The sequence below is a fragment of the Ochotona princeps genome, unplaced genomic scaffold (assembly GCF_030435755.1).
Source record: "Ochotona princeps isolate mOchPri1 unplaced genomic scaffold, mOchPri1.hap1 HAP1_SCAFFOLD_221, whole genome shotgun sequence".
Classification (NCBI taxonomy): Eukaryota; Metazoa; Chordata; class Mammalia; order Lagomorpha; family Ochotonidae; genus Ochotona; species Ochotona princeps.
In genome coordinates this window covers 143,408-167,613 of record NW_026700657.1, presented here as the reverse complement: position 1 = coordinate 167,613, position 24,206 = coordinate 143,408, and the positions used below count along the sequence as shown (strand labels likewise).

At 42.6% G+C, this 24,206-nt stretch overlaps 1 protein-coding gene across 6 annotated transcripts in view; it reads left to right on the top strand.

Moving 5' to 3' along the window:
- LOC101518372 (ATP/GTP binding carboxypeptidase 1) overlaps positions 1 to 24,206 on the top strand; it is a 118,028-nt gene that overhangs the window by 32,434 nt on the left and 61,388 nt on the right. For all 6 annotated transcript variants that reach the window (XM_058659857.1, XM_058659861.1, XM_058659858.1 and 3 more), the window contains 3 exons: positions 5,151 to 5,248; positions 11,265 to 11,381; positions 15,311 to 16,026. In XM_058659857.1, coding sequence (XP_058515840.1) covers positions 5,151 to 5,248; positions 11,265 to 11,381; positions 15,311 to 16,026 — 931 coding nt within the window. The remainder of the gene's footprint in view (positions 1 to 5,150; positions 5,249 to 11,264; positions 11,382 to 15,310; positions 16,027 to 24,206) is intronic.

Here is a 24,206-nt window from a genome sequence, read left to right as displayed (position 1 = left end):
CAGACCAGTTCCCTGCTGGTGGCCTGGAAAGGGCAGAGGAGGATGGCCTGAGTTCTTAGACCCCTGCATCTGTTTAGGCTGGATCCAGCTTCTCCTGCTGTATGGGCTTTACTTGAGTGCCTGCCACACACTGTGGAGACCGGGATGGAGTTCCTGACTCCTGGTTTGGCCTCTCCTGCCCTGGCTTTTGGAGGCATTTTGGTAGTGACAGCAGTAGGTGAAAGATTTTGTGTGTGTGTGTGTGTGTGTGTGTGTGTGTGTGTGTGTGACTCCCACCTGTGTGATTCTGTCTTTCAAATAATTGTTTCAAAAAAGGTCTCTTAGACTGGGTTGAAAAAAACACTCCATCTAGCTAATTTGTACAGGTGACTCTTCAGACAGCAAAATAGAAAGCTTGAATGTAAACGGATGGTGCTGTGTATCTGTCATCTCCAGCCAAAGAGGCAAGGATGACAATATAACTATTTATGACATATAAATCAGCCACAATGTTTAACACAGCAAAGATGATTTTATGTAAGATAAATGATGAGGTGCTAAGAGTATATAAAAAACAAATTAAGCTATAAACATTTGAATAGCAAGGAAAATTGATAGAAATACAGGGATAGTGGCTGATTTTTAATATAACTGAAGTTCTTGGCAAATAAATAGAGGAGATTAAATCAAACCAAGAGAATGCTAAATATTACTCCTAATATATTGGACTATATGAATGAAATGGACAGTGTTTTAGGGCAATATTGGCTAACTAAAATTGACCTAAATAGTAAAAATACATGACATTGAATGTGCAGTTTTATTTTCTCAGTGAAGACAGCAAAGTGTTAATGATGTCATAGGTTAGTTCTTTCAACTTTCAAGAACTTTTCCTATGCTTTGTTTTCCAGAGCATAGAAAAGAAAGCAGTGTTTGTAAGCTAGGATGATGTTGAAAACAAAACCTGGTAAGAATAACCTGAAGGAACCTAAGATCAATGTCAGTCATCAAAATAGATGCTGAAAATCCTAAAATATTAGCAAATTGACTGCAGCAGTATTTTTTTAATGTATAGGGCATCCTGAACAAATAAGAATGTACTTTTTAGAAAAATAAGTTTGCTTTAACACTAGAATTTAAATAAAATTTATTATCGGTAGTTCGAGATGTTAACCAGGCTGTAGCTTAGTCAGTACCTGCCATAAAGAGGTCACATGAAAGTCCTGTCAATTCCAGATACAGGTGCCTAAGTAGACCAGGAATAGTTTCTGAACAGTCTGAGTATCATCTAACTCGGATCAATAGTGGACATTGCAAGTAATGAAGAAATGTTAGAGGATGATTCATAACCATTTGTACTTCACATAATTTGGAAGTTGTAGCCAATTAGAATCAGTAAGTAAAGGGATAAGAAAAGCTCTTAGCTATTCAAAAGAGGGAGATCAATGTATTAATATCTGTTGAATATATTACTGTCTTCATGGACAATCTAAGTGAATCAGTGATAAAGCATGGCTTACTCAAAATTCATTCAATGAAATGCTAGTTTGAAGAAAATAAAAATTCTGTCTAGCGCCCGCACACTGGCCTAGCGGCTAAAGTCCTCGCCTTGAACGCCCCAGGATCCCATATGGGCACTGGTTTTAATCCCGGCAGCTCCACTTCCCATCCAGCTCCCTGCTTGGGGCCTGGGAAAGCAGTTGAGGACGGCCCAAAGCTTTGGGACCCTGCACCCGCGTGGGAGACCCGGAAGAGGTTCCAGGTTCCCGGCTTCGGATTGGATCGGCGCAGAACCAGCCGTTGCGCTCACTTGGGGAGTGAATCATCGGACGGAAGATCTTTCTCTCTGTCTCTCCTCCTCTCTGTGTATCTGACTTTGTGATAAAAATAAATCTTTAAAAAATTTGTGTTTTGGTGTGTGTGTGCATGCCTATCCTACGGCAATCAGTAAAATATATGTGCACAGTAGCACTAGATAGGCTATTCAATGTAAAGGCAAATAGGTCACATTTACAATCAGGTAAACACTTTTTAAATAACTACAGAAAGTGTTGACTCATTCCCTTTAAAGATCATATCATATATAGTACAGTTTATCCAGCTGGTTTCCTACTGATACTTAGAGGTTTTCCTCTGTTTTCATTTTTTGCTAAACCAAGGACATTTTAAAAATTAATTCAAATTTATGTGTATGTTCTCTGGTCATTTATTATTTTATATTATGATACTCACTGACTGCCACTGGGGTATCTGGTCACTGCAATACTACACTGTTGTTTCTGCTGCTTTCCCCGGTCTGTCAATCTCCAGATGCTCCTCCACCGTCAGCCTGTACTCTTTATTTTCTGGAATATGCTCTCTCTGCTTCACCCTGGCTAATGATTTTCCATCTGTTTATTTGCATCCTTACCCTATTCCACCATCTTGATTCTCATCTGGTTTTCAAAGCCTAATTTTACTAGATATTGGTAATGGCGTGAACCTACATCTTTGGGATAGCAGAGATGGTCCACAACACATCAGCTTGTATGGTGTTTCAATCCAAAGGAAAATGTCGTATAAAGGAAGATATTTGAAAATTTTGACTAAAAATTAAAAATGGTTGTTTTTTTCCTGACTCTGAAATGCAGTTTCCCTTCTCTGCTCCAGGATTCACTTTTCCCTCTTTCTAATAGATTTTTCCAATTTCAGTCTTTTCTTTTTTTCCATGAGACATCCTGTTTCTTCTCTCCGCTTGTCGGCTTTACTCCCGTTAATCCCTAAGTGTCAGTAAGGCATATATGTAAGTAATCCCGGTAATGCAACGTGGCAGTTAATTTTGACTTCTGATTTCCAAAAGGAAGCTGCAACAGTTGACCATTGGATCAGTTAGGAGAGACTGAGCTGACGCGGCAGCACAGTCACTCCGACAGCAGCAGTGGTAAGCGTCTCAGTATCACCTACTCTCTGTTTGCCTGGCACTTTGCTATCTCCTTTAATGAGTAGGGGCCTCTGTTTTATAGATGTGGAAACAAGGACAGACCTTTGCAAACTTGCTTGATTAAGGTCTAGGGTGTGGGGAGTGAGAATTTAAATTCAGTTATTCTGTCTCCAGAGCCCATCTGCTGCGCTTCCAACCAGAAGGCAGGCATTGCCTGGCTGTAGACCCCTGTTGCTCTAGGTCATCCAGGGAAATAGGTGCTTTGCTTCATTTTCCCTGGGGGTTTCCTGTGTGCATGTGGCAAATGGAGAAGTGAGAGAAAATGTACAAGTTTGTTTTCTTTTTTGATAGTGTGATGGGAATTGCAGTCAACACTGTACTTCGTTTAACCCCTATCCCAAAACTGGACACGTGTAGACCGTCAGTACTGCAAGGAGGGTTGCAATCAATAAGGGGTTCTGTCCCTAAAAGGAAGGAGAGGAGATCCCAAGATGGCATGACAACTAATAATTCTTGCCATTGATTCACCCAGGAAATCAAAGTAAAATAAGTAGAGCGTGAAATGGGCAATCTGGAGCTCCCACGCTGCCTTCCTCCCCCGTCTCCTGCACATCCATCGTCTGTTTCCTTTCCCTCTGTAATGTGCACCCTTCCTTCGTTCCTATTACTCCCTTGTCTGTCTAGGCAATTATTACTTTTTCCTCTTTTATTTGTGGTCTGTCTCTCACATCTGCCATAGTGATGTTTGGAAAATGCAAGTAGACTTAAGTCATTCTTCTCTTGAAAATCTTCAGTACTACCACTATTACTTCTTCTTTTTAAAGATTTATTTACTTTTATTGCAAAGTCAGATATACAGAGAGGAGGAGAGACAGAGAGAAAGAGCTTCCATCTGATGATTCACTCCCCAGCAGGCCGCAACCGAAGCCAGGAGCCAGGAACCTCTTCTGCGTCTCCCACATGGATGCAGGGTCCCAAGGCTTTGGGCCGTCCTTGACTGTTTTCCCAGGGCACAAGCAGGGAGCTGGATGGGAAGTGGAGCTGCTCGGATTAGAACCGGTGCCCACATGGGATCCCAGTGAGTTGAAGCAAGGACTTCAGCCACTAGGTTACCACACCAGGTCCCAATCCTCAGTATTTCTAATTCAGGTTAAAAATTCAAACTCTTTGGCCTACTTATTATGCCTTTCATTTTCATATTCTTAGTTGCCGTTTAGCACTTTGCTTTCCTGAGCATCTTATACATGCCAGACATACTTAGCCTTCCAAAGGTAGCATTTCACTGGCTTCTTTTACCATTATTTCTTCTTAAAAGTCACTCTACTATCATATTCAGATGTGAGGATACAAGGCAGTGTGCATCTCTACTTCCAAAGATGGATTCCCAATGAAACTGTTTACTATATCTTGACAGTAGGATGCTGGACTCTCTGCCATTGTCTGTGCCCGCAATGATGGACATATGACTGTATATGAAGAACTATACTGTAGTATTGATGTAGGGGAACTCAGTAATGGGAGAGGGAATTGGGGAGGGGATAAGGGAAATCCCAGGGCCTATCAAACTGTATCATAAAATGATAATAATAAAAAGAAGTAATATTAACAAAAAGTCACTCTACCTTTGTATTCACATGGAAATCTCTTGTACTTTTTATCAAGATAATGCTCATCTCTCTGGTGAGTGATAGCTTTTCAGTGACATTATCAATGATTGAGGACTTGGCTCGAGCAGTTTGTGGTTAGTGCAGTCCTAGTTTTTGTATGCATTTTGAATTTTAGGCCTTCATTAGTATTTATTTTGTGGATTGCAGTTACTTGTTTACTCCATATATAATTTCTTGAGCTCGCTGTGGTCATATTGAATCATCTTGAAAAATTCACCACACACAGCACAGTGTGTAAACGGCATGGCCGTCACTGAAACAGATGGAAGTTCCAGTGTGGAGGGGATGACATCTGAGCCCTGGAAGTTTATCATAAACAGGAAACAATGTTTCACTCAGTGTAAGATATGATTTTTTTTTAAAACTGCAAACACTAGCATAGGATTTTTTTTGGCAGAATCGAAAGAATTTCCACATGTTGTAATAGGTTTCCAACAGCAAGAACAGCCTCTTCTAATAAGAAATCTCATTTACTTTTTCTTGGGTGATTGAGATAGCTTGTGTGTGTATAACCTTTTTCCTTTGGGTGTGCATGTTGTAGAATGCTTACCTCTGACCTACTTAAAGCGCATTTTGTATTGCAGTGGATGACATAGTAGATGAAAGTGATGACAACGATGATATTGATATAGAAGCCGAAAACGAAACTGAGAATGAAGATGACCTCGATCAGAATTTTAAGGTTAGTACATTTCTATCATTAGTTAACTTACATGCTTTATATACGGCACTTCTAAAACAAACATTGGGGAAAATACCTGCACACACACAGATTTGCTTCATCTACATCTCTGTAATTTTAATTATGTATGACTGTGGATGGTCAGAGATTAAAAGAGCAAATCGTCTTACCTTAAATCACTGGTCTAAACGGTGGCTTAAACTACCTTACGTAGGAACCTCAGAAAGTATGAGGGAAGTCCTAAAAAAATGAAGCTTATTTTTTGGTGCCGAAAATTATTGAAATCTGTGCTTCTGAGAGGTCTCCAGATAGTTCATTGAAGTGCATATGATGAATAAACTTGCCTGTGTTTCAGTTTTTATGCATGAAAATCATCTTGTAATCACATTTTCCCCACGAAGTTTTCGAAGCACTCTCTTATTTCTGCTCTCTCTCTGCCAAGAAGGATTTTATTTCACTCCTCTAACTTAGATCTGGAAATCCAAGGAGACTGACGACAACTAACGGAGGAGGTTGGGAGTGTTGTGCCAGCTGATGCCAAAGGGAATTATCTCCTGCCAGAAGCTTTTTGGGGAACAAGGATAGAAGAAAAAGAGTCTGTGCCTGTTGGTGGTTTTGTGAGAATTTGTGTTTGTGTAATGCTTCTTAGCTTTTCAGTGGAGTGGACAAGGAAATGCAAATAAGTATTTATTGATTTGAGAAAAATAAAAATTACTGAGCTGTCACTTAAGATAGTAGGTAAAGAGATGGGTTAGTTTTTAGAAAACTCGTTTTTAGATGGATTAGTCAAGGCCATCTGGGGTCCCTGTGGTTTTGTTTCTGAAGCTGATGTATGTGGAAGAGCCTGCGGGATCCAAGTGAGGAGAGTTTAGATTTTTGTATGAATCAGGTTCTGTAGATAACAGAACCTAAAGCACAGGGAAAACGCAGCTATTTTAATGCTTTGGAAAATAATTGTTTAGAAATGAATGTCAAGTAAGACTTGCCAGATTAATACACCATCTGTCACTTAAAAATACTATATTTTGATATAAACCTTTCTTTTATATTCTGTATGTTTCTAAGACTTTTTGAAAGTATGATTTTGTTTTTTTTTTTTACAACTCAGAGATCTCGTCCTCATTAAGAGTGTCAGTCATTATGATGACTATGTAAATATGGAGAATTTTATCACTGGAAGTTTTATCAGTCGCCCCAATGATGCTGCTTGCAAATTGTGTGAATGCATGAATATGCAAGAGCATGTTGTGAATATATTGTGTACTGTGGTCCTTCACCCCTGAATACATTCAAGTATGTGTCTAAGAATAGGAGACACAGTCATAATACAGTTGTCAATTCCCTAAGTTTACCATGCTATACCGCTTCGGTAATGTGTCATCCATATTCCATTTTGTCAGTTAATCTTGTAATGTCCTTTGTAAGATTTTCTTCCCTTTCCAGAATAGGATCTAGTTTTAGATAGTAACCTTAGTTGTCTTGTCTCCTTATTCTCCTTTAATATGGAACATTTCCATACTTTGTTGTACGATACTGACATGTTTGAAAAAAGTAGTTATTGACTTGTGTGATTTGCTGCTATGTCAGAGCTAACTTTTACTGTCTCTGTTTTACTTTAAAGAAAAAAAAATGGGTTATAAGAAAAAAATGGCTTATATTTATTGAACCCTTAATGCTGTGGACTGGTATGAACTCTTTACATTAACTTTTTTGTAGTATTATATTTTTGATGATGTTTACATAATTAAAAGGGATGCATGCCCATGTGGAGCATTGATTAGGGTGGGGAGGGTTGAGGAAAATGGGTGAGACAGCTACCTCCAATCCTTTTTTTTTTCTTCCTGCATCTGGAGAAAATGTGGAGAGAAGGGGAGAGGGCTGCTCCCAGCAGCTCAACCACTTTAACCACCTGGTGTTATTGCAGGATCCCCAATGTGGAGCATGTTCTGAGGGTGCTGCTTAAATGGTTTCAGTACTTCAGAGATGCTGTTGATTTTGTGACTGACTTATGGGAAGGAACACTTTCCAGGTGGTTCTATGTTCTGACCTGACAGACTTGTCCTCAGTCCTAGCATGTACTAGCCAATGCTGTGGTACAGTCTGAGCAGCCTGCACCTACCCTGGCTCATGCTTATACCAGCAGAATGGTTGCTTAGCCCAGCCCGGCTGTCCCCCCCCCCCCCGCTTACCCAGCTCACATGCAGGCCAACAGGTATTGTAGTTCCACCCACCCTGGTCTGCCCCCACAACTCCCCTGCTGGGCTTGCCCCCCATGCTGGGTTTTACCTGTGTTGGTGGGAGCTGCAGCCCAGACTGACATGGCTTGCCTCACCTCGGCATTGACCATCTGGTGCTGCAGCCTGGCTTGGTCTGGTCTGCCCCTGGTTCCAGCTCATGTTGGTGGGTGCTACAGCCTAACCCAACCTGAGGCCCCTAGTGCCAGCCCTCAGTGTGAACTGGCTGGTGTTGTGTCCTTTCCTGCACCCTGTCCTGGTTCTCACATCTGCCAGTGGGTGTTAGAACTAGCTCATCTTGGCCTTCCCTAAGACATATCCCACTCATATGCCAACAGGTACTGTAACTTGGCCTTTTCTGGGCTGCTACCTGCCTTGATTCTTGTGCTCACCTGTAGGGACTATGTCCTAACAGAGGAATTCCCCAAGTTACTCTGTCAGGTCACCTCCCAGTCTCAGATCTTGCACACACCAGTGGGTTCTTGGCCCAACCTAACTGGGTTCACCTCCTGTCCTGGAAGATACAGCAGCCTTGCCTGACATGCCCACAACTGTCTCAGCTCTTACCATTGGGTGCTCTAGCCCAGCCCTGCCTTGTCTAGCCCCAGACCCAGATCCTGCATGGTTCAGCAGGTGCCGAGACTCAGACCAGCCTGTGCTACACTCGCTCTGTCTCTTGTGAGTACCAGTGGGTCCTGGTGCCAATTGGCACACCTCAAATCCAGTCCACACCCATGCCAAGGGATACTGTAGCCTTATCCAGCCCAGATCACCGCCCTCATTTTGAATCTTGTGCTCACCAGTAGGAACCACAAATCCAGTTGAGGCATCCCCTTAGCTCCCCATCCAGGCATGTTCCTATCCACAAACCTTGTGTGTGCCAGTGATTGCTTCAGCCCAGTCCAGCATAATCCATTGCCTGGCATGGCCTTTCCCATCAGGTGCTGCAGCCTATCCCTGCCAGCCTGCTCCATTTCTGACTTTCATGCAGACTGGTAGGTGTGATAGCTTAGCCCAGCATGGCCTATACCTCATCCTGGCTCCTGTGCATGCCAGTGTGCTATGGTTTAGCTAGGCCTGCCTGGTCTGCCCTCTCAAAACCAACCCACACACCTGCTGACAAGTGAAGCAGCCCAGTTTGGCCTGACCAGCACTGAGCCTTGACTCACATCCTCACCAACAGGAGCTATGACCCACCAGGGGAGTTCCCCAAGTCCCCCCACCAGGCCCACTCCCAGACCGCGATCCTACGTATGCCAGCACGTGTTAGATCCTTACCTGGCACAGTCTGTCCCCCGGACCGCCCCCCACAATGTTGGCCTTTGTGTGTGCTGGTGGATGTTGTGACTCAGTCTATCCCACCCACACCCACTTGGATGCACCTGTGAGTGCTACAACCTGAATCATCCCTGGTTGTTCCCAACTCCAATGCCTATGAGTGATGGTGAGTTCCATAGTCATATGTAGCTCAGCCCATCACCACTCCCAGCCCTTGAGCAAACCAGCTGGTATGGCAGTCCCACAAGTGTGAATGCATAAATCTTCCATAGTTCTCTCTTGAGCTGGTTAGTGTCATGGCCCAGCCTAACATGGTCCACCCTCTGCCCTGACACTCACTGGTGGGTGCTGTGGTTGAGCCCTGCCAGGCAGGCCTCCTGCCATAGCTTTCATGTGCTTCCAGTAGGCAATGATGATACCAACAATACCAACTGAGGTCTCCCACATGGTTTGGTATACTGGTTTGGCCTCAAAAGTTCCTCTGGTTTCTCTCCTCTAAACCACTTGGGTCTGGTTGGTGGAAGTCCCCCAGAAATTACTCCTCACCTGTCATGCTCTCCCTCAGCAGTCCTCCCTCCCACACATCACCAGACCTGCTTCTTTGAGCAATCCACAGCCCCACCCCTATGCCTGTGAGCATGCAGAGCTTCAAGCCTGGCCCTCTGGTAATGTGCCATGGCAGCCTGGGGCCCTGCATGCCAACTCAGGCCCGTGCATGCTTGCTCATGGGTCCCCAGACCCTGTCTGCTGCAGTGCCGGTGTCTGCCTCCCATATATCTTAGAAAAAAAAAAAGAATAGGCAACTATGCTAGCACACTGGTATTGTTAGCACAAATTTGGCATTAACCCTGGCTCAGGATGCCTGCCAGCTTTAAGTGCTTTCCCCCCGTCAGTGTAACATTTGCTTAGGTGCAATGCAACCTAGGCAGATACCTGCCGCTGGGTATATATAGTAAGTTTTAAATCCTCATGGTTCTTACAGGAGCTACATGATACAAGCACGTGAAAAAATAGACCTAGAGAGGTAATATAGCTTACTTGGGGTGGGGCCTGAAATCAGTGTCTGCACTGAAATACAAGCTGTTCTTTTTCCTCAAGGACTGTAGGACTTTTGAGTTTTGGAGGTTGCTGAGCTGTGTTATCTTTTTTTTTTCATTGTTGTGTATGCATATTATTTTCAATGTGTTATATCTGGACTTTGCTTAGTTTTTTGTCTGAAGCCTGTCACTGATTTCCTGTGTTGAGTGACAGGGCCTGTCACTTGGATGGAAGATCTTTTTCTCTTTGCCTCCTTCTCTCTGTATATCTGCCTTTCCAGTGGAAATAATTTTTTTTTAAGAAATAATAGTTAAATTCCTGTAAATGAAGTAATAAATACGTAGTATGGTTTTCCTCTTAATTTATTAATATGTATTAATGTAGCTAAACTTATATACATGTGTGTGAAGAAGGACATTTTGAAGATTGAAACATAGAAGAATAAATTAGTTTTAAGGCTGATGAATAATTGGTAGTAAGATAAATGAGAATTAAAAATGAATGCCAGTTGAAAATTAGTAAGTCTTAATGTCTTTTCTGAGGTCAACAGATGTAGTGTGAGTTTGTATTTGTGCAAGGCCAGGGTCCTTGAGGTCCTAGATTAGCACTAGCTTAGATAGTTCCTTCCCAGCAGGAACACCCTAACTGTTATAAGGAGTAAATGGACCAGATTCATCCTGGATATGGACTTTGTTTCTCTAAAAAACATACTCTTCGTTTAAATTCACCTTTCTTTTTCCCAGAGGGGCCTGGGGATCATTCCTGGCTGGTTTTCCGGTGTGAATGTTTTCCTCCTGATAAACAGTGAATGGTGACACTGAAGTGCTCTCAGGGCTTTGCTTGCCTGCCAATGCAGGTGTGATTACTTACCTTAGCCCCTTAGCTGTCGCTGAGGCAGTGCATCCTCCTGGCCAGCAGGTGGACCCTGGGACCACGCTGGGCACGCTGTTCCCTTCCTTCAGGATGTGTGGTTTTAAGCAAGCTGCTTCTCTGCGTCTCATTTTCTTGATCAGTTTAATGGAGGTAATGATACTATGTTTTGCTTGTTCTTATGAAGAGTAATTGGGGTAATATGATTCACATGTTTTCAGTGCTCAGCGTGTCATTACTGCCATCATATGTGCGTGTTTTTTTTCAGCTTTATTTTCTTCAGTTTTATTGCCTTTTGATATGAGCAAAATGAAGACAGTGAGGAGACTGAGGAGAGAATACTAAAGTCTTGTTCTGGCCACAGGTAGTTCTCTTGAGGAGGCAGATACACTATGATATCAAAATAATGACCACAACAATACAAAAATAACAAATGAATTTGAATTTTCATGGAAATTAATGATGATGTTTATATTCAGTGATATGTGCTAATTGCATTTAATTGATTATTTGGAACATTTTAACTAAGTGGTTTTGGTCATTTCAATTTTTTTTTTTTTTGGTAAACTGATGATCATTTTCTTTTTGTATTTCAGAATGATGATATTGAAACAGACATTAACAAACTAAAGCCCCAGCAAGAGCCTGGACGAACAATTGAAGAACTAAAAATGTATGAACACCTTTTCCCTGAGCTTGTTGATGATTTTCAGGTATAAATATAGATAATTACAGATAACATAGAAAATTAACAAGTGATTGTAGTGAAAAAACTATATTTTCCTCCTTTTTCTGTAATTTTCGTATTCTGCTTTTCGTATTGTATTTCCAAGTAATGTTAAAATAATTCCACCATCGTTCTGAATTGCAAGCTGCTTTTTTAAAATTGCGTTTTTTTTTTTTTTTAAAAAAGTCTGTCTTTTGCTGTTTTGATTCTTCACTTTTAATGCATAGATTTTTTTTTTTTACTCCTTTAAAATAATGTGTTGAATTCTTGCTGTAAGATTTGTTGCAGTCTCTCTTGTATCAGGTGTGTTTAAGGAGAGGTGGGGACTAAACTGTGCTGAATTAAAAATGGAGTCTGTGTGTGTGTGGATTTGTTTTACCCCCCAGTAGTTAACCTTGGTGAGGGTTGGGAGAAGACAGAAGATGACAGTGTAATACCTTAAATTAATTTACACAGAGAAAGGAGCTTAGAATTTTGTGTGTGAGTTGATGTTATTTATTTATTTCTGAGAGAGGAGAGAAAAGAGGAGAACAAGAATCCGCATGTGTGCTGGTTGACAGTGGACTGGGCCAGGTGTACTGGGCAGCACATGTCCAGTGTGCGTGGCAGGAAGCAGCCGCTTGAGCTGTGACCACTGCCTCCCAGATTCTGGCAGGAGGTTGGAGTCAGGAGGTGGAGGCTGGCCTCGAGCCTCTGCATTCAGGTTTGAGTTGTGGGTGTCGTGACCAGCGTCTCACCTGTCAGGACGCGTGCTTGCCCTGAAGTAACTTCTTACTAACATTTCTCACCTTTCATTGTTTATTTGTTATTTGTTTATTTATTTATTTATTCATTTATTTATTTATATTTTTTTGTTTTTTACTTGGAAGTCTGAGTTACAGAGAGGGAGATGCAGAAGATCTTCCAACCACTGATTTACTGTCCAGATGACCACAATGGCTAGAGCTGGACTGGTCTGAAGCCGGGTACCAGGAGCTGCTGCTGAGTCTGCCATGTGGGTTGCAGGTGTTTAAGTAATTGGGCCATCTTCGGCTGCTTTCCCAGGTGCATTAGCAGGAAGCTGGATAGAAATGGAGCACTAGGACACAAATCGGCATCCATATACAGGATGCCGGCATTGCAGGTGGTCGTTCTGTTTACCGCGCCACTATGTTGACCTCAGAAGCAAGTTATTTTAAAAGCTATCTAAATTTTAGTAGTACATATACTCCAGGACTTGGGCCTTCCTCTGCTGTCTTCTGGGCCGCTAGCAGAGAGCTAGATGGGAAGTGGAGCAGCTAGGACATAAACTGACACCTGTATGGGATGCTGGTGCCACAAGGTGGAGGATTATCCAGCTAGGCCACTGGGCTGGCTCCCCTTCCATTGTAGATGAGTATAATCATTCTCTCTGGATTACATAGCAAGGGCAGTTGATTCTGTGACTGTCAGTAGGTCTACATCTTCTCACTTTGTTGTTGACCTGTAGTAGGCCTTTGGTTAAGTCCGTAGGACTTAAAGGGTAAAATACAGAATATGAACTAAATAATGTTGAAAATTTATTTGGCCCTTAGCCAAACCCTTTGCTTCTCAAACTCTGTATGTGCGATTCCTACTTGCTTAAATAAAAAGTCTGAAACATGAGATTATAAATGAGAAATTCAAAACTGTGTGTGGGGGATAGATATCGGCTAGGGTCTTGGATTTCTCTTGAGTTTCTCGTTGGGAACTTAAGAACCTTGGATAAATACAAGAGGGAACAACTCGCATAGATTTGCAACATATAAGGAGGTACTTTGAAATCAAGGGTGATAGATAAGATGGCAGGGATGAAGGAGATATTTGGTGAAAGAAAAGCTAGAGGGCCTGGCTTTGTGGTGTGCTAAGTTAAGCCACTGCTTGCAATGCTGGTAATCCTGGGTGCTCTGCTTCCAATCCAGTCTCCTGCCAATGTCCTTGAGAAGGATGGCCCACGTGCTAGACCTCTGCCTCCCACGTGGGAGACAAGCATGGAGTTCATGACTCCTGACTCTGGGAGCCTTTATGAAAGGATCTTGTCATGCATTTAAAGCTGTGGCTTAAAAAATGCTGTTTACTCATAGTCACAATTATAGTTTTATTTTTTCTTATTTCTGGATGGCAAAGTGTTCAAAGTGTCAACATTCTTCATTTTCACACTTTTGAAAATACATCTTTGGAAGCATGATGACATTTACCATATGAATTTTTAGTTTTTTTCTTTTCCTTCTCTTTCAAATTTGATTTTAAATTTTAGTTAAGTTATCTTTTAGTTATAATTTCAACAGACATTTTGAAGTCTACTTCTATTTGCAATAGTCTGAAACTTACCAGGACCTTTGCTTCCTTTAATGACAAAAAGAAACAGGAGGACAAATGTGCAGTGCTGAGGCCGCGTCCGTCACCAGAGCAAACACCTCCCCACGTTGGAGTCCTGGTTCCTCCACGTCTCATCCTGTGTCCTGCCAGTGGGCACCCTGGGAGGGGCTGGGGGATGGCCTCAGATGTTAAGTCCCTGTCATCTGTGTTGGAGGCTTGTTGGAGTTAAGGTCCAAACTCGGCTTGAGCACGGCCCAGCTCAGAGGTGCCAACTGGAAGGCCAAAGATGGACTGCTATTCTGTCTCTGCCTTTGAACTGAACTGAAATTAAATCACTGGAAGTAACTTAAAAAGAAACCTAGAGTGTTTTTAGCTATAGTCACTTTCCAATCCGGTTTACATGGTTTTCATTTCTATTTTAACTTTGGAAAAAACATCATTGATGTATGTACATTTTTACTAGCTTAAAAATTTTTGTTTTCATCTCTGCAAAAATACTTTTGTAATTGTTCTTGAAAGTTGTTCTCCTTTTTGTCTAGCTATTTTTTGAAAACCAGCTTAGTTGAGATCCAGTTTAAATGTAATACATAACATTTCAGTTTGGTGAGTTTTGACATACTTATACAACATGTGACTATCACCCTGATGAAGAACAAGGCTGATTCTCTTGTCCCCAGAAGTTTCCTCGGATTCCTTCATGTCTTCCCTGGCACTACTGGTCTGCTTTCCGTCATTGTAGCATTCCATCTATCCCAGTGCTTTTGTAGATGAAATCATGTGGCATTTACACTTGTGTCTGAGATTTCTTTTGCTCAGCGATGATTTTGAGATATACCCAACTTCCGAGTGTTGCAGCCCCTATAGTTTTGTCCTTTCATTAATTAGATTGGTGCCAGTATTTGTGTACAAACCTTTTGGTGGAAACATGCCTTCCTTTCTGTTGGGTAAATAGCCGAGTGGCATTCATGCTACGTGTGTTTTTACTGTGTAAGGAACAGTTAGTTGGTGGTGGTTCTTTAGGGAGCTTTGCTGTCTGGTGACCTGCAGTTTCACAGTAGTGTTGACAGAGTTTGGATTCTCTATGTTATCTCATAGAATCAGAAAGACAGTTTCTTCTTTGGTTACCTCCTTATCCCCTTTTTGTTCTCCCTTCTTTGTGTAGTTCTCGCTGCATTTAAAACTGCTCACTGTCTGCCATGGTTTTGTAACCACTTATTTTTAATGCTATTTCTCTGTGCTGCGTTCAGAAAATTTCATCAGAGTATCCACTCGATATTTAATTTTGGATGGTAGCTTAACATATGCTTTATCAATCTTTAATATCTTCAGCATTTTCTGACTCCAGGACTTGTATGCTGGAAGTCCTGTTTCTGGAATGCCACTAGAAGAAGAAAGTGTGATATTTGTCATGGTTAAATACTTTTTGTTTTTCATTAGTGAAATCCAAGCATACCGTGTTTTATCTATTTTTAAAATGTTTCAAATGTTAAATTTGAAGCAAAATATTAAGTGAATGATTCTGTTTTTGTTAATATCTCTTAATATTTGCAGCTAAAAAAATTTGCAGATAAAAGGTTGGACTTTTTTTTTTTTTTTAAGGGCTATGATTTAATCTCCAAAGAACCAAAGCCTTTTCTGTTTGAGGGGAAAGTTCGAGGTCCTATTGTCGTTCCCACCGCAGGAGAGGAGGCTTCTGGGAGTTCTGGCAGTTCAAGAAGAGGCGGTGCCGCAAAGGAGAGCGCATCACCTCGGGGAGAGGAAGGTGACAGGAAACCTGCCGCGACGGCTGGAGCCAAAGAAGACAGGAAAGGGAGTGAGCGAGCATTGCAGCAGCAGCTGGGTGATCCAAGCAGAACTGCCCCATCAGCCCCCGGCTTCAACAGTGACCTCGTGAAGGCCTTGGACAGGATTACTTTGCAGAATATGTCCTCTGAGACCGCCCCGGGGCTCACCGCTGGTATGAAGAAGGACTACAACCTCCCTCTCACCGTCCTCTCGTGCGCCAAAGTCTGCCCGCACGTGTCCTCCTGCGGGAATTCTCTCTTCGAGGGAAGAGCGGTTCAGCTGGGGAAGCTGTGCTGTACTGGTGTGGGGGCTGAAGATGACGAGGATACGGAGTCTAATTCCTCTGTGGATCAGGCGTCAGCTGAGTTACCGGAAGGGCCGACGCTGCATGATGCGGAACTGTACATCGAGGTGGTGAAGAGTACGAAGTCTGTCCCGCAGTACTCAGAGGTGGCTTACCCAGATTATTTTGGTCACATACCACCTCCTTTCAAAGAACCAATTTTGGAAAGGCCTTACGGTGTACAGAGGTAAGTGGCAGCTTTCTTTCCCTTCCAATGAAGATGGAAATGACTCTGAATTAAAGTTACTGTCATTTTTAAAAAATCCTGCTTTGAAGACTTTGCCTCATACTCATATTTTCCTTGTTAAGTTGCCCTTTATTTCCCAAGCTTGTTGTGTATTGAAATGAAGCCAGAATAATAAACCTGACCAGTGGATAATACAGGGATGTTCTATTTAGAGTGAATCTCAGTATAAGAATGTGAATTATTATCATGTGTGCCTGATTGAGGTGTATGATTTGAGAACAAGTTATAAATGAAGAAATGTGGCAGTTTTGTTTTGTGATAAGATTTAAATGATGCTTTTATTTGAGAGACGGGAAAGGGAGATGGGATTTCCATGTGCTGGTTCACCCCCAAATGTTTATAACTGCTAGGTCTGGGCCAGGCTTAAGCCAGGAGCCTGAAATTCAGTGTGGGGTTCCTTGTTTGGTGGGAAGACTCAGGCAACCTGAGCCATCACTTGGCATCTCCCAGGGTCTGCATTAATACTACACAAAGATGAAGAATGAAACTTGGGCTTGAACCCATGTAGTCCTGTATAAGAAATGGGTGTGTTAACTGCTATCCTTAAGGCTAGGTCAAATGCCTGTCTCAAATTTTGGAATTTTAGTTGGAAACATACAGTGCAAAATTTAGGATCCATAAAAGCAGTAACTAATATTGTTGTGTATTACCAGCTAGTATGTCGTTGGCATATAAAAATACATCTTTTGGCATATCTGGACTATTTTTGATGATTATGGTTAAAGCTTGGTGGTGATGACTTACCGGAGTGTAAGAAATATTGGTGTGATCTTTTTATGAGTATAATGTATGATGAACAGGAAGACCTGGCTGTGGATATTTGATTTTCCTTATACTATGAACTCCTTTTGGAACAACAGTCATTTCTTTGTTATTTGTTTGCTTTAATTTACAGCAAGTGGTATGAGTTTTTAAATTTTATTTTTACTCAGCAACTTAGTATACATTTAGTCTGCCAGTTAGCTCCTGTGTCTACAGGTGCGGAACCCCTGTATTCCTCTCAAGGGAGGCCCCTTCTGGGAGGAGACTCTCCCTGTGGACAAGTTGTCATCTCTCAGGATGGAGTTCTTGGGATGTGGCAGAAATTTTCAGCTGATTCTATGTTTCCCAGGAGAAGGAGTGGAAGGGTCTTGGAGGAAGGTGATGGGAGCAGAAGTGGCCCGGTTAACTGTACTCCTTGTGTCCATTGCTGGACTTTGTTCTCTCTGTCACCTCCAGGCTGTTCAGGCTTCCAAGTCCTAATCTCCTGTTGGTGAAATGTTACACTGAGGACTTGGCAGTGGTGCAGAGTAAGTAGTTACAAGCTATGGTTGCCAGTTGGCTATTTCAGACTCCATGCGTCTAGGAATAGCAGATAGATGAGCCATGACCACTTGATACAAGTAATCGGCTCAGCTCAGCTAGAGATGGGGCTGCTGTTGCCCAGTGGCAATAGGGTGAATATGTGGGGATTTCTGGTGACCCAGTTATTTTGACTGTTGCTACTCGCTTGCCAAATTGAAGCTGTGAATGAATACAGGCATCCTGAAATGAGAGTGGTCAAGGTGCAGACCCCTCGGGAGTAAGGGCTAGAGTCGCTGCGTCTGATGTCCGAGCAGGAGCTGTAAGTGATAGGTGGTAGGTGAGAGGGACTTAGGTAGATCCTGGCAGTCCTGTGACAGGTACGCTGATAGGGATGTGGTATGTCCTGCTGTTTCTCTTCTGAATTGCCTCTTGGGCCTCATCCCTGACCAGCACAGGTACCGGCTCACAAGTGTGTCTCCCGGTGTGGTGTGAGTCTGGTAGTCAGGGACTCTTTCTCCTGATGTCAGCCTGCCTGCTGTGGCAAGCCCTCCTCAGGACCCTGCTCTCCATCCCAGTCTCCCCTGTGTTTTCCAAGTAGGTCTCTCTACACCTCATGGTGCCTCGGAGGGACCGAACTGACACACTTTGCATGGCTCAGAAAAGAATGCAACCCGAATTTTCTCCTTTTCGGGATCATCACTACTTTACTTCTCCCAAGAGAAAGATGTCGTCTTGTCTGCAGAAGGCACTTGCCCAGTTTTAAGCGCTCTTTAAACCCCGACAGCAGTTTCCCCATTAAATTAACCTCAAACCCGAAGTGTTTCCCTCTTCTAACCAGCTTGTGTACCTGAAGTGGGGTTAGAGTGGAGAGGACAGTGGGACAGAGGTGTAGCTTTTGCAGAAATCTTTCCTTTTCAGCCTTAATTGTACCACCTAGGGTCCTTCTTGTTTCCCATCATGGTGCTGGTTGTGAAAGCATTCATCAATCAAGTCTTTTAAGTATTTACTCATTGGTTAAGAGAGGACATGTTAGCTGCCAAAAGTCTGGCCGTTCAGCATTGGATAAGCAGGACTGACTCTTCAGGTGCTGTGGATACCAGTCCATAAGGAAACTTGGTGGATGGGGACACCAGACCATAAGGAAACTGCAGATAGATGGAGGCTGGTAGGAGTTACATTGTGCAGGAGGAGCGTTCGCCCCGGGGTGGTGACCTCTTCCCCCCCAGCAGGTGTTTCTGTCTCTGGCTCTGTCCTCGCCTGACCAGCCTGGTGTTTGTTGAGCCTGCTGCTTCAGCACAGCCTGAGCTCTGCTGCCTCTGTCCCCAGCACTGGGCTTGTCCTGACGGTCAGGAAATTTATAGCAACCAACTCCCTCCTCTCAATCATTGTGATGCATTTTCTCCCCCTGTTTCTGAAACACAGGTGGTAGAATTTCTCTACTGATCAGAGTCCAGTCTTGCCCTTCCAAGGGCCACCTGTGGGATATTTGTTAAAATATCTGCCTGTGTACACAGTGTGGAGTACCACCAAGCCTTCTGCAGCTCAAACAGCATCTTTAAGATGGGTCTTTGGGGTTTGGGGATGAAGAGTGTGAGGAAGGTGTCAGTGTGCATGTCTTACAGAAAGGGACGTTAGTGTGCAAGTCAGTGACAGAGCTAATGGGGCTTCAAACAGCAGCGACTCAGCAAAGGGAAACTACCCGCTGGTCTGTGCTTCTTCCTAGAAACTTTGCAGGGAGAAAAACAAGAGTTTGGTTCCAAAATACCCTTTAAGGTCGAGTGACCTGTTTATCCAGAAGTTTCAAACATTGGTTTTTCTATACAGACTTTCCTCTCGAGTTTTGTGACCTTGATAAAGGCACTGTTTTTACCTTCTGATTCGTTTTTTTAAAAATAGAAATAAATTGTCATTTTTGAAACATCCTAACACATTCTTGTTAGTTTCTCATCACATAATTTGGGAAATGGTAACTTTAATCAAATTTGACTGATTATATACTCTATGTTGTTCAAAATGCCTTTTGTCCTACTTGTTTTTCTATGTCATATTTGCCACAGTGTCCATGAATAGCAGGTACTTGATGTAAGTTTGAATTTAGCTGTATTTTAAGATGTGCGTGTAGCCTGGAGAATGATGGGGCTGATGGGGCCAGAGCTTCATAAGTCAATAGAGTAATAGGATTCAGTTAAAACTTTAGATATATAGACATTTCCTCAGCGACAATTAATTAATGGGCCAATTTTGTGGCATAGTGGGTTAAGCTGCTGTCTCTGATGCTGGCATCCCTCTAGGTGTTGGTTCAAGTCCCGGCTGCTCTGCTTTGGATCCAGCTCCATGCTAATGTGCCTGGGAAAGCAGTGGAAGGTGGCGTACATCCTTGGGCCCAGGCACCCGTGTGGGAGTCCTGGGAGAAATTCGTGGTTGCAGCATTGCAGTCATGTGGAGAGTGAACCAACAGATGGAAGGCTTCCCTCTGTCTCTTTCTTCTTCTGTATGTCTCTGCCTTAGCTATAATCTCTGGGAGCATATTTCTATTTAAAACAGTTTACGGATCACCTGGTAGATGACAGTGACTTGGCCCTTCTCCTCCTTATTTTGCACGGACTTTGTACGCATCTGGTTTCTGTGGAGATTGTGAACCAAAACCTTGCGGTGCTCAGAGGTGTATAGCTCAAAGCTTCCTCTTATTCAATTTTTTAAACTTGATACTTGTAACTAATGTGCATAAGGTCTTCTGCAACTTTTTTAAAAAAAGATTTATTGATGTTTATTGGAGAGGTAGATTTAGAGAGAGAAGGAGAAAGAGGGAGAAATATCTGTCCATTGGTTCCCTCCCCAAGTGACCACAGTGGCCGGAACTGAGCCGATCTGAAGCCAGGAGCCAGAAGATTCTTCCAGGTCTCTCACACAGGTACAGGGTTCTAGGGCCTTGGGTCATCCTTGACTGCTTTCCCAGGCCACAAGAAGGAAGCTGGGTGGGAAGCAAAACAGATGGGACATGAACTGGAGCCCATATTTGATCCTGGTGGATGCAGGGCAAGGATTTAGCCACTAGGCTATCATATAGGGCCCTTTCTGCAACCTTTTCTTTTTTTCTTTTCTTTATTTTTAAGTAAATGATGAGCATTGTGTGAGTTACTTGCTAATTTTATCCTAATCCCTTTCTCAATGCAGTGACATTGTACATCAAGGAAGATTTAGTGCTGTATCACTTGGGAGAGAAAGCAGGCCTAAAACTCCTTAAAATCAGTCAGTAGAAATACCCTTTTGCTACCTTGGTCTTCTACCCTGGGGTCCTCGGTTCTTGTTTGTGGTCTCTGATCTTTTTGGAGGAATGTTTTATATAACATGAGTAAAGATTCGCCGAAAGGTCTCAGCTGGGATGGGCTTTTGGCCTGGCAGGTAAAACAGCAGCTGGGACACCTGTGCCCTCTTGGAGCACCTGTGTTCCATCCCCATCTCTACCTTTATGCTCGGTTCCTGTTCTTGCCGACTCTGGGAGGCAGTGATGATGGCTCCCGCTGCTCATGTGGGGGCCCTACACGGAGTTCCTGCTTCTCTCCGTAACCTGGGCCCATACCTAGCCAGTGTGGCACTAAGTGGAGTGCACTAATTCAGTCTCTCCTTTTCGCTTTCAGTTTCTCAAGTCAATTTTTTTTTAATTTTAAGAAGAAAAAACTATAAGGGAAGATATTATCAGCCGTATCGTTGGTAGACTCAGAGGCACTTGGATGTGCTTGAGAGACTCTTAGTGCTGGCCAAGGATTTTATTACCAAGAGGGAGCCTCACAGACTACTCCCTCACAGGAGAAGGTCCAGGATCACTTGTGCGTGTGTGTGTGTCCATCCACAGGAGGAAAACAGGCCGGGGCTGTACCCACCTTATGCAAGGGAATGGAAGACAACGGGAAAAGGCAACAGCTGCTTGTGCGTGTCAGGCACTGACACCTGCACATTGAGATGAGCTTAGGGTGTCCTGGGTGTTCCAGGTGGGGCATCAGCTTGAGCCAGGGCAGCAGCTGCAGCAGTGTGGTCGTCATGGGGTCACTTGTGCTCACCCTGACACAGATAAAATACTAAGATTTAAAAAAAAAACTTGTTGTGAATATGCTGATGATTACATAAACCCTTATTTTTTAAGTTAGATTTAAGAATTAAAGTAAAACATCTCAAAGTGTGCTTAAGATTTCTATTTTTCTGTTTTCCTACTGCAAAGAATTAGAATATAAAAAAGAAGGAAGGTAACCTAGCATCAGAATTTCTTTTCTATTATTTTTTGTGTGTCAAAAATTACCTTTAATAATATATTTTATTAAGATTATAATCCAATACATATTGCCTGTTTTAAAAGCCATTTAATATATTTCTCAAAAAGAGATTCGTCCAATAACAAAAAGGAAACGCAGTGACTCTTAACTGCACAATGTGCCCAATTTCATACGGAATAAAAGACATGCAAATGGAAATGTGATATTATTCCTATACAGCAAATGAGCTACAATCCAGAAGTGTAACAGCACATTATATTGATGAGGCTGGGGGGAAAAAACAGTCCAGCCTTGCATACAGTTAGGGTGGGAGTCAGTGAATACTACCCTGGCAGAGGACAGTCTCTTGTAGTCTGTCAAAAATCATGTGCAAATGCACCCTTACAGTGTACGTGACATATGTAAGAAATGATCAGAGGCTTTTGTAGCAGCAGTACTTTGAGAAATAACGCAAATGCCCATCAGCAGAAACCAGTTAAACAAATTTTGGCACGTTCGATTTTATGAGTATTATGCCTTGGTTGAACCCAAAAAGGCCTCTCCTTGCACTAGAGGAAGGAGCTGTTAAGGTGTAATAGAGAAATAAGCAGCCTGCTGGTTTGATGGCTGCCTAGGCTTTGTATCTGAAACAGAGCAACTTTACCTTTTCCTCCAAAAGGTCTGAAAGGAAATTAACCAGAGGCAGATGTAGGTTGTGTTGAAAATGAAACGTTTTTTCACTTTATGCTTTCGTCATGTTTAATTTTTATGTAATGTGAACATTTTACCTTATCTGGACATTTTAAATTGCAGAAGCAAATAATGCAGGTCAAGCTGTGGATTGTTTTATCTTGGGTTTTAGAAGGTCATGGGAAAGCAGGAGTATTTCTGGAATTGAGGCAGCAGTAGAAGCAGGGGTAGGAGCAAACACAGGAGATAATTTCTAGGAGCTTTTTAATAGATCAAACAAGATTCACTAATAGGCATTTTGTATTGCAGCCTATGTATGCGTATAAAGTGTGCCCCTCAGGGCTGCAACAGTTCTTACTTTACGAAAGAATATGCTGCAGCTTAGTATTGCCAGATCACTGACTGAGTTTTTGAGTGGCCACTACAAGGGCAGCGTCAAGGTCCCAGCCCTGATGTGGACCCTGAGCCCATCCTGTTATCCACACATATGAGGTGATCATGTGTGTGTGTGGTTATAATGTACTGTCTGTGAAGAATAGTGTTTTGCATTTTTTTACACAAGATACAGATAATGATATGAACTACCAAAGAACATGGTTACATCATTGGGAGCATCTTCCATAATATCCAGAGTGGTTCACTGAGTGTTTCTGTATAGTGTTGCTTCATGGTTGGAAACCTAACACAGCCCTTTGGCTGGTGGTAACATTTCACGTGATCTGAGTATGGTCTGCCTGGGCTGCTCATTGTCCACACTGCCCTCCATAAATTACTTCCTTCTGGGCCAAGTCTTTGCCATATGTTGGGTATCAGTAAAGCTTGAGGATGTATGAGAATACCTGGACAGTGTTGGTTGTTTGACTTTTGACTAGAAAACCACACACACGTGGGCTTCTGGGATAAAGGAGGGATTGACTTTCTTTTGTGAAGTTGAACTACTGAAAACAAATACATGCCTGAATAAAAGACCTTTTCCCCTCCTTAGTGAAGAGGGCCTAGAACAGAGCAAAGATTTTTCTCAAATATTAATTTTCATCTACTCGACATATTTAAAAGGTGCTAATGCCCCCAGATATAGTGGTAGAGGTTAAAAAAAATAGTGTTCATCAGGCCATATTCAGCTTGAACATGATTTTGGCTTAACTTATAGTGTGATTTTTTCTTTTTTTTTTTTTTAACTGCCAGTGTTTTAAATTTGAGAGATTCCACGTAGAATAAAAATTTTTCAAAAACATTAGGCATGGGCCCATGTGATGGTACAATGGCTCAATGGCTAAATCCTTACCTTGCAAGCACCAGGATCCCATATGGATACCATTTCCTGTTCCAGCTGCTCCTTTCCCATCCAGCTCCCCGCTTGTGGCCTGGGAAAGCAGTGGAGGATGGCTCAAAGCCTTGGGATTCTCTACCTGCATGGGAATCCTGGAAGATGCTTCTGACTTCTGGCTCCTGGCTCTGGATCCATTTAGCTTCTGCCATTGCAGCTGCTTGGGGGGAGTGAACCAGCCAATGGAAGATCTTTTTGTCTATCCTTGTCTCCATAAGTCTGATCTGCCTTTCCAATAAAAGTCAGTAAATCTTTAAAAATAAATCAGACATGACAACATTAAACTCTGATTCCTACTTGGCACCAGTCAGCTTGTTGTTTTAGACAGAAACTGGGTTTCCAAGTTTGGTACTGCTAGTGTGCTTTAATCAATTCTCTTACTGTTTTATGTACATATATTAAAAATTAGGTATGTGTGTATGTGGGGAGGTGTATCCTCCAAGTGTTGATTCCTTCTCAAAATGGCCATGACAGCCAGGTCTGTCTGGGCAGGTGGAAGCCAGGAACCCAGAATTCCATCTGAGTCTCCCACATGGGTGGCAGAGGCCTGAGGACCTGGTCATTATCGGCTG